Source organism: Sinocyclocheilus anshuiensis, unplaced genomic scaffold, assembly GCF_001515605.1.
Source record: "Sinocyclocheilus anshuiensis isolate Anshui unplaced genomic scaffold, SAMN03320099.WGS_v1.1 scaffold260, whole genome shotgun sequence".
Lineage (NCBI taxonomy): Eukaryota > Metazoa > Chordata > Actinopteri > Cypriniformes > Cyprinidae > Sinocyclocheilus > Sinocyclocheilus anshuiensis.
Genome location: NW_015557134.1, coordinates 350,546 through 361,261, shown reverse-complemented (window position 1 = coordinate 361,261; position 10,716 = coordinate 350,546). Strand labels below are relative to the sequence as shown.

At 38.5% G+C, this 10,716-nt stretch overlaps 1 protein-coding gene across 1 annotated transcript in view; it reads right to left on the bottom strand.

Moving 5' to 3' along the window:
- Positions 1-10,259, bottom strand: part of LOC107677987 (fibroblast growth factor 11-like) — a 51,680-nt gene extending 41,421 nt beyond the window's left edge. Inside the window, exon 1 of the mRNA XM_016473069.1 lies at positions 9,877-10,259. Within this exon, the coding sequence (XP_016328555.1) occupies positions 9,877-10,069 (193 nt within the window). The 5' untranslated portion in view covers positions 10,070-10,259. The remainder of the gene's footprint in view (positions 1-9,876) is intronic.
- Positions 10,260-10,716: the final 457 nt, after the last annotated feature.

The window sequence follows — 10,716 nt, the reverse complement described above, 5'->3', positions numbered from 1 at the left end:
ATCAAATATATATATATATATATATATATATATATATATATAAAAAATTTGCACTCTTCGTAAAAATCCCTGAGTTATTACTTCTGAGTCAGAAACAGTAACTGTGAGGAACAGAGCATGCTGAAGGAACAGTCTGCTTCATGAGTCTGCTTTTTATACTCTGTGAACGTGGGAAGATAAAAGAAAGGATAAATAAAGGTAGAATTGATAGAACAGGGAAGTCATTTGCGAGGTGGGCCAAGCTACTGCATGTTGATGAAAGATCATGAATATGTCCTTTTTTTGCTTAGGTATAACATGTACTGCTGAATCGTGCACAGGACTATGAGTATTAAGAAAGTACATTTTGATTGTTTTATTTCTTTAAGCAAGTTTGTCCTCTTTATTGATACTTCAGTAGAGCAGTGTTGCAGATGTCACATTATAATTTTTTTGACCCACAAAAGAAAATATTTGCTATCTTCTAGTTCTTTTTCTTTCTATCTCTGCACCCAGCTTACAGTGATCCTCTTTTCACCCCTAGCTCTGTCTAATTTAATCTCATGCATTGATGACTTTTAATTAATATGATTGGCTGAGGGATTCTCGTACTGTTACATGGTATTTTTCTGCCTTTCTGAGGGTGACAAATGCTATGGAAATAAACAGCAAACATTCAACATATAAACCAACAACCCCCACTAAACCAGCAATCCTCTCTGTACAACCAACCCCACTGGCAGCAGATTTAAGCAATGTTGGCATTATTAGTCAAGCATTGATATTCCCTACACTAGCTAGAGTGATACAAATGCAGTAATGCTAATCATGTTCCTGCTGGTGCTTTCCGGCTTTGTCTCTTGCTTATCTTTTGCGATATCACCACACACACTGTAATGTGGGACTCTTGTAAGGAGCAGGATGTCCTCTTCATCCGGCTGTATTGAGAGCTCTGGCTGTTTATTTAAAATGCGGCAGTGCCCAGTGCAGCTCCTCAAAGTCAGACAGAAAATGCAATAACCAAGACGAAGCCTCCATGTGTTCGTTCACTTATGTGTGCGTGGTTTGATTGGTCACAGTGTAGCAGAGCCAAAAGTCGCACCCTATTTTCCTGCTGGTGTTCGCAGGATCGATAGAGGTTAACTGTCAAGTAACCTTTCGTGTATGTGCAAGGAGCGTGTATTTGTGGGTGTTTTTTGTGTGTATGTGTATGGGAGGTTCTGGACAGAGCGTCTGGTACAGTGCGGTGTGCTGCTTTATAGCTGTGAGATGCCGGCTTACCCCGTAATGATAAGAGAGTGCAGAGTAATTACAGGCACTGCTTCAGCGAGCAGCCAAGGGCATCTGTGACTCCCCTCCCTGACTAAGGCCAAACTACCAGGGCTTCCCTCAACCTTTATTAGGACTCCCCACCAGTCCCCTCTCTCTCTGCTGTCTCTCATTCTCTGCAGCTCTCAGCAGTTTTTCCCCTCTTATCTCGCTCACATTTCTCATTCTTCTTTTCCCTCTCTCTATTTCTTCCTCTTTCATCTGATCTTCCCTCTTGGTCTGTCCTCTTTCTTATCTTACCCCATTTCTTATTCTTTTGACCTCTCTATTGCAGGGGTTTTCAATGTCTTAAACCGTGGGCCTCCCCATAAACACTGAATCATATACTTGGAAAGTAATCACAGCAGACCTAATTTACCTGTTTAGTTTATCTGTAATAAAATGTATTACACAAGTATATCTCAACCTAAAAAAGTCTATGGAAATTCATATTTAAATGTGAGCCCATAGGCTTCTCTAATTGGTTTTTTTTTTTTTTTTTTTTTTTGTATGCAGTGCAGTTTTCTATTTGTGTCTTTAATTCAGTTGGCTAAATTCAATTTTGGTTTGCTTTATTTTTTTAAGTGCACAAATCCAACAATTTTTTAGCATGTTTTGCCTTTCCAAAAATACCCGAAATTATTGGATGTTCCATTTCACTTTCTGCACAGAAATTAAAGATTTATTCATTTTTCCTCTTTTGAATGGGGATAAAGATATATAGTCTACTAAGCTGAGGCATGTTTACCTATTATTAGTTATTTTCAGTAGTGATGCACTAAAACAGTTTTTTATAACTGAAACACAGTACCAAATTTCGGTTTATACCAAAAGTTTTCATTTAGCCAAATACTGAAAATAAAGTTTTGGTTATTAAATTTGTGTTCTTGTGTAAAGTTCTTCTGCAACGAGCCACCTTAGCCGGACATATTTTACATATTGCTTGTCTAGCATCATTTTGGTCATGGTGAGGTGCGTCCAGTCTTACGTTGTAGCTTATCTACATTATGGCACAAAATATACACTGATATGGTCAAAACGCATCTTTGGAGAAACACTAATTAAATGTCACTGTTTGGGTCATTCATTTCAGCCATCCAAAACTATTTCAGACAAAACTAGCAATTTTTATATTAATATTAATTTTGGTGCATGACTAATTTTAAGAATGCAATTTTAAATCCATATACTTAACCATAAACATTAGCTAGAAAAATAAGAATTCCCGAACATTAAAAATCTGATCGGTTGATTTTAATATTGTTCCAGGACCAGCATGATTGTTGATCTATGAACTTTGTTTGTTTTGTTAAATCACTGTGAGAATGTGTCCTTATCTTCACTATCTCTATTCTTTCTTTAGTTCTTATCCTTTGCTCTCTACCACAACGGCTCTTTTTATTTTGTGAAGTACCACAGTGAAAAAAAGGCCATGTGACTTGCTCTAAGACACATCCATTAAAGCTTTTCAAATTGCCACGATTCTATCACAAGTCCCAACTGAGTGAACATTACGGAGTGTTTATGGGTATTAATCTTTTGGAGGTCAATAATCCAATCAGACACTTCAATCTTCTGTCTTCCTGTGTTGTATGCTTGACATGACCTTGTCAGCATCATTGTGTGACCTCAAGGGACCGTCCCCTGAGATGACAGCCATGTCCATTTGATTATTATTATTATTTATTGTGGATTGACAAAATGAGAGATTGAAAGCATGGATAAATGCCGACTAGCAAGTTTTGAAATACTGTAGTGCAGGCTGCTGAATGTACAAAACTTGAATGAAAGGTGGTTTTACATGCTGGTTTGGTTCCGGTACTTGCAGTGGTGGACATGTTATATGTAACTATAAAGCAGTCTGACTCTCTGGGATGCCAGCCCAACAGTAATGGAGCCTTGCCCGCTCATGACGTCAACACCAGCACTTAAGTGCTCAGAAATTACAGAGGTAAATGTCTACCTTTTCTGTCTGCTGCTCCTTATCCTCTGCCCCTTCTAAAACACACACACACACACACATATACACTTCTTTTGTGTGTCTCCCTCTTGTTAGAGGTCAAACTCAATCTGTCCTTGTCAGGTTTAATCAAAGTATCCACAAATTCAATTTCAGCTGCTGTGTGAGAGAGGCTATTAAGGCATTCTTTGTCATTGGCAATGTCATTAGGCAGTGAGGCGAGAGGGCATGGGGGTGTTTCCGATTCTGATGCGTTTACTCATCGTTTTACGGTAAATAAAGCCCAAGTGCTCTCTGTCAGTACCTAAAGGTGCCAGAATTCCTTTACTTTCTGAGAAATGATCTGTGAAACATGAACAGTAATATTAAGACTCAAATTCTCATTCTACATTTATCTGTGCATCAAAATGTCACACTGGTCAAAAATCATTCTTAAACTGTATTTCTTGTTTTCCAGAAGAGACATACTTAAAATAAGTTGAATTTAAAGCTCAATTCCATTAAATTGGTTTCAAACGCATAAATGTAAAAAATTACCAAGTTACAAACGTTACATTTAAGCTTTAAAACATTGCCAAAGAGGTAAGAAGAAAATAAAGATATATTTTTCTGCAAAGACTTTTCGATTATCTTACACAGTTTTGTTTCTCAGTAAACTTATAATGCTTTAAAGATGTTTAGTTATTTTTACTGAAATACAAGAGATAAGTATTTCTAAGTAACTCTACAATTAGACTAAGTTATATAATTTGTAGTACTGCTATTAATATGCTAAGATATCACAAATGCACTACTTTTTTCTGTCATGCAAACAAATGACACCTGAAGATTGCAGAGATTTGGCAAAATCTTTTGAAAAGAGGAAAAAACTTAGCTTATATTTTGTTCGTATGCAGATAATGTTGCTAATGTTTTCTTCATAAAAATGCTACTTATACACTTTTGTGTTGCTTTACTTTAAAAAAAAATAATAATTCCTAGAAAGCTCCTTTTTGGTGACAGCAGGCTGTGCTATAACCAAAAAGCTCCATAAAGATAACGCATTCTATATTATTTTCTTACAAAGCTCTGCTTCACCTGCTAATTTTAGATTTTTCCCTCAAATACAAAATTCAGCATTGCAAAGATAAATTTCCCCCCTCTATTTCATGCCAATTTTTGAGCATGATTTTTATTATCAATAATGTTTGAAGAATATGATACATGAATTTTTGCTCCAGCATAAATTCGCTCATACTAATCACAGGCTAGTGGCATTTATCTCATTGCTGCCTTTTCTCTGATCTCTTTCAGGCAAATTTAGTCCTAATCTGATCTCTTCCAAACTGCTGGAATTTTTCTACAATCCGCTTCTACAAGTCCAGCCTTCCAACCCAGAGGCAGCACTGAAATAACCCTTCAAAACAAAAGCATGAATCCCTTCAACTTGAATTATCTTTTCATGGAATTAAATTCTTGATAGATTATGAAACCCTTCTCAATCTTTGGTTGTGTAACGGCATAAGCTGATGTTTGTATGTTTGGCATCCTCATTATCAACAAAAGAGTCTGGGAAACTCATTTGGCTGCTGTTGCAGCCGCAAAACTAATCGGATATTCATTTCATACAGATGGTAGTAAGCAGTGATTGCTGCAGCTGAGATTTGTCAGAATTGGGGCTCTCAGGACAGCCAAAGAGGAAGACGTTTTGGAGTGTTAGTGTCATTGTAGATGTTACACTCCAAGTCCATAAAAATAGGGCACAAAGTACTGTGTTATTTATCCATATTGTTTAGTCACTGGTGTTTTACCCGTATTTTGAATAACACATTGCATTTCGTGTTTTTTTTAGGGTTATAGGAAATGTATGTGAACTTACCAATACTTTTTCAGTTTTTCTACATTTTTTTTCATACAATTCATGTATTTTAAAACTGAGTCTAAAATGAGAATTTCTAGATGTGACCCATCTGCAACCTGACAAATACAGAATGCACTAATTATTAACTTGTAAAGGGGAAACTCCAACCTCTCAGTTCATTTTGGAAGGCCGCTAGTGGAGGATAGAGCAGATTAATGCTGTTAGCTTTGAGAAAGCCTCAGCTAATGTTAACACCAATAAAACATGCACAGTAGGGGCCATTATAGTCACATGTGGGTTCTCTTTCCTGCCACATTATTAGACTCTTTCAGGTGGTCAATCACAAATCATCCCACCGACTTTGACATGGAAATCAATAGTGTTAACCGTCCAATAACTTGATGCCTTGGTGTCTTTCATTTCTGTCATATTTACTTCTCTCGTCCAATATCTTTTTTCGCTTCTGCCTCTAGGATCGTCCAGAGGGACCTGAGAGTGGCAACCACACAGTACATCTTTGGTTCAATTGTTGACTAATAAAATCATTAATGAACTACATCTTAATTCATTAATTACTTGAGAAAGTGCTGTGTTGTGAGCTCAGAGAGAGAACAAACAAAATTCCGTTTCTATCTATCTATCTATCTATCTATCTTACACAGAATAAAATTAAACCTTTAATTATGTTAATATATTATGAAGAAAACATAAAAGACTATGATGCAAGATATTCCAGAAGATATAAAAGCAAACAAGTCCAAAGTTTTATGTTAGGTGTTTTTTTTTCTGTTACAGGGCTCTTTTTTCTGTATAAAAATGTGTTACAAACGTGTAGATAAATATTTAAAAAGTTAAAAATTCAAAATTAAATCGTACATTTAGCTGTTGATCTACTGTCCTTTGCTGTTCTTGCTTGTAGCTATGCATTGCTGATGAAATACCGCTGGGTGTATTTTTATTTATTTATTTATTTTTAAGTTAAACTTCTTTTTTAAAGTAATGTTGCAGGTATTGTGCCAAAAAAATTACTAGGTTTACTCTTTATATGGTCATGCCAGTTGAATTGATATTGAGTTGAATTGATTGAGTTGAATTTGATATAAGCTAGTTTAGAGAGAAAATGTTAGTATGCAGTTTTATTATGCAATGTACAAGTCTTGCGGCTGTATTTTCAAACATTTTGTAGTGTTTATCCCTGTGCAGTGTCTTGCCCCATTGACTGTAGACACAAGATTTGTTCTTACAAACTGAGGAATTAAAAATCGTTTTATTCGGTAATGAATAACATGTTTATAGAACTTGAGCATAGCATAAGAACTTGAATGCTGAGTGTTCTTTTAAAATAATAGACAGTGTTTTCTCATATTTTAACATAAGAAAACAAACAAAAACTTCATGCAGTGAAAGTAAGGGCTGCCAATTTTAATTTAACATACTCTCTGCCAGAACTTGCTTAATCATCAGTGATTTTCTCTCTTCCTCTGAATTCCCTCTGCATGTCCTTCTGTCTTTTGCAGTGACTCGCTTTTTGTCTTTCCACCTGTCTCTCCTCCATTTTCTCCTTTCCTTCCTCTTCCATCTCTCCTTTACTTCCTTCCTCTCTGTATTGCTATCTCTTCCCCTCTCTCTCTTTCACTCACTCTTTCTTTCTGACCCCTGGCACTCTCAGTACTCAGATGAGAGGCTACCTAACACTGTGCAGAGTGATCATGTGTTGTTGAGTAAGCGAGATAGACAGCCCATCTTCAGCGGTCAGCTTAATGCTGTCCTCCTCCAGTGCCACGTCCTCGTGCCCTGAACGACTCCTTTAGTCCGAACTACACATCCTTGCTACACATCTGCAGACCTCCTATCTCTTTTTCTTCTTATTCATTTCATTTGCATTTTGAAGGTTGTATGCAGGACGGGAAATTAACTTTTCTTTTAGCTACAACGGTATGTTCACCATTCATTTCTTTTTTTTCTCCCCCAGGTTCAAACAAGGCTCTCTGTGTTTAGCAGAAATCACTAAATGTTGCAAGCTGTAATCTCGTATTAGTGGACTCTTCAAAAGAAAACCTACATTATAAGCCGATTGCACCCTGAACATTTCCTGAGCTGGTCTAAGATCTAATCAAAATGCACACATAAACAAGTATACTACGTAGTGACAGTTTTTTTTTTCCCCAAGGCCAGTCTGAGCCATCTTAAATGTTTCCCACCACAGAGCTGGTTCACCCACAACTGTGAAAAAAAAAAAATCACACTTGGCTGGTGACAGTTGTTAATTTCCCTCCCTAACAGAGTGCACTAGAACTCTTAAGGCTACGTTTATCCAGCAGCATAAATGTGCATGGTTATTTATCTGTCAGTTTTAGTGTGATTAAATATGGTTTCACACAGTTTGTTTATTAATGACAGTGGTCATGTGGGGCTCTGGAGATAATAATGGTATGTCATATGAAGGTTCATCTCCAGATGCTGTTTTCCACTGTTATCTTGTTAAAAATAAAACATTCAAAGCCAAAGTCAGATAATTAGGATTTGACAGGTGAACATGTGCCATAGTTGCATTCATTTATTATATAGTGTCATGATAACTGTGGTAAGAGTTTCTAGAGTTAGGGAAGATGCTATCTTTAATATTTACTTTAGACACTGATTTCAAGTGTTTCTTCCAGCTATTGGCTTGACATTGATTATTCATTCATATAGACAGTATTCAATCCACTCCTGTAAGCTGTTGTATATTGTAAAGGAAAATTTGAGAGTAGCCTGTGTGAGGGGTTTTCTCGCTCCTTTGCTGATAATAATCGGTTCTCTCCCGCTCAGTCCTTCTATACCATCTCCTCCTTGTGTGAAATTGGGCACTGGGCAAACGGAGAGGGTGATCATTGATTAATCAGTATACGTTAATGAGCTGCATCGATCGAGAGACCAGTAGACTCAGCGCCGACCTCAGAGGGTGTGAGACCACGACGCCATCTTAGAGCAGCAAGGGAACCCATCCTAAACCAGAGACAGGTGTGCGTGAGACAGATGTGTGAAGGGTGTTGCGGGTGCAGCAGGGGCTTGACATTGTTATGATGGATGTATATGGATCACTGACCTGACAATGTAGCAGTGATCCCATGGTCCCACACTGCTGTGGCTAGGTGACGCCCACTAATTTGACAATTTTTGGCCGCTTCAGTTCACCCATAGTGCTATGGATTGAATTTTGAAGCTCAACTCGCATGTCACAGATTGAGGTATTCAAAAGGACTTCCCTGCTGGAAAGTACTAGCAAGGGCTAACAGTCCATATTAACCATCCAAACCTTGACCCCTGGTAGATAAGCACTAAATCAGCAACTAGAATAAACTTGTCTAGACGAGCTTGAGGATTCAAGTCAATGCAGCAGGAATAGATGTAAGAAAATATCAGAAAAAGATCACCTATGCTAGCAATGCAATATTATGTCGTTTCCTGAGCCAGTTTTTGTGTGTTTGCATGTGCAGAAATATATTTGCATTTCAGTATGTTTCTAAATCACATTATACTAACGGTACTGGTGCGTAATGTGATAATGTGTTCAGTTGATATTAAAGGAATGTAAATATTACAGAATATTGTCCTAGGAGCAGGACAGGCTGTCAGCGTTACCTCAGTATCATAAAAATCCATGCACGCACTCTCCCTTTCACATTCATTTCTGTTTATACCCATATTTTTTCTGATGATTGCAGTGTGGCTCGTTTCATGTTCATTGGTGAGAGAGGCGGATAAAGAGGCAGATTAATATCCCTGACTATAATCATTTTCATTTACGTACAAAACACCCACTCTCTCTCTTTCACTCTCAAACACTCACTCACTGCCTTATCTCTTTATCCCGTCTTTCACTCGTTTTGCTTTACATTGACAGTTCTTTTATTCAGTATGCAGTTATTCAATCTTAGGCTATGGCGTCAATTGCACAATGTCATAAGCGTTTGGTCCCCAAGATATTACAAAACTCACAACCAATGGCAGCGACACCAAACAGAGATGTTTTTGTTTCAATAAAACTGCTAGTCAGAGTTGTGGACACTGGTGTTTTGCATTTTTGCCCTGTAGGTTGGCATAACAATCGCAGAGCTTCTGTCTCAGTGTCAGTGCTGTAATCAGAGAGCGTGCTGTTTTTTTTTTTCTGTTTGGCCAGTGGCAAGGTTACCGGAACTAAAACATGGCCGGACTCCAACTTCCAATTTCATGGCACCACTGAGTAACAATCTTTTATGAAACACAGTCGAAATCAAGAATTAATATGCAGACATGCTTGCCCATGTGTGAACATAGAAGAGATGATGTGTCTCGGGGTAGTAATTAGCATCCTAAGGGCAGGTCTTAACGCAACCCAGAATAGCCTATGCATGTGGGACGCTTTGAAAGACTGTAAATCACACCTTATTGTTTGCCTCTTCCGGCTCTGTTCATGTCATAAAATAGCAGTCAAACCCTTTCCACCCTTATAAAAGTCTGAATAAATCCCTTAACACTGCAACTTAATGAGCTTAGTGCATCTCTCCTTTATGTGGCCTATGGAGCATTGCTTCACAGAGAAAACTATATTTCAGACCAGACTGTATTTCAGCTTTGTATCCTTACATTTGTACCACAGCCAGTTTGACTGTGAAGTGTCAACAGAGAAGCCAAGAAGAATTACATCAGTTTGAAAATTTAGCTCAAACTTTTTTCATTCTGCTTTTTTGCAAGAATACAGTTTTTCCTTAGTTGGTGGATAACCAGTTAAAAGTGGTTAAAATAGAAAAGTTATAAATGAACCTACCTGGTCTTTTGTCTGTTCTTCCTCTGCGGCTGCCACATAATCGTACTTTTGATATGAGAACAAGAATTTGTTTCTGGCAAAGAGACTTGTTGCTCTTGGGGCACGGCTTGCGTTTGTTGGCTATTGGCCGGTTGGCTTGGTCATCCTTGACTGCCCGTTTTTGTCTGATGAGAGAACTGGCAAGAGCTGCCATCTTCCCCCCCCTCTCACCTTTGGGAGGGGGGTCTCTGTTTGCTTAAGAGACCCTCTCTGGATGCACTTGTCTTTTTACCAGCAGCACAAAGAGATAAAAGTCAAGGGTCAAACCTCGCACGGCGAGCCAAGAATTTAGGTAGGTTCCTCACGTGTCCGTGTGTTTCCCTCCAGTAAGGGAAGAGGTTAAGTTCTGGTACACTCACAACCTGTCCATGGTTTGTCCTTCATTATGTAAGCTAAAGTTTAGCACACAGAAATGAAGCGCTTTCTCACCCACACATGGCTGGTCCTCGTGGAAAGTTCTTCACTCACTGGCAGCAGAATTATTCGACTCAAATCAGAAACAGATCCTGTCAGAAACGGGCAGATGGTCAGCCTGCAGTCCCTATGGCTAACTGGGGGAAAGTTGTGCTGGGGAAAAAAAAAATAAAAAATCTGCAGCGGTAATCCAGTGCTCCCACGTCCAGAGGCACTTCTGCTTCAGCTGCTGGGACAGACAAAGCCCTGAGTCGCAGGACGGGAGCCGGCAAAAGAAGAATGGACTCAGAGAAATTTCCCTTCTGCCTCTTCTGGCACGCGCTATCTCTCCCCACAGCCCTACATTACCCCCCCACCCACCCCAAAGCCAGCGAGCGTGTGTATATG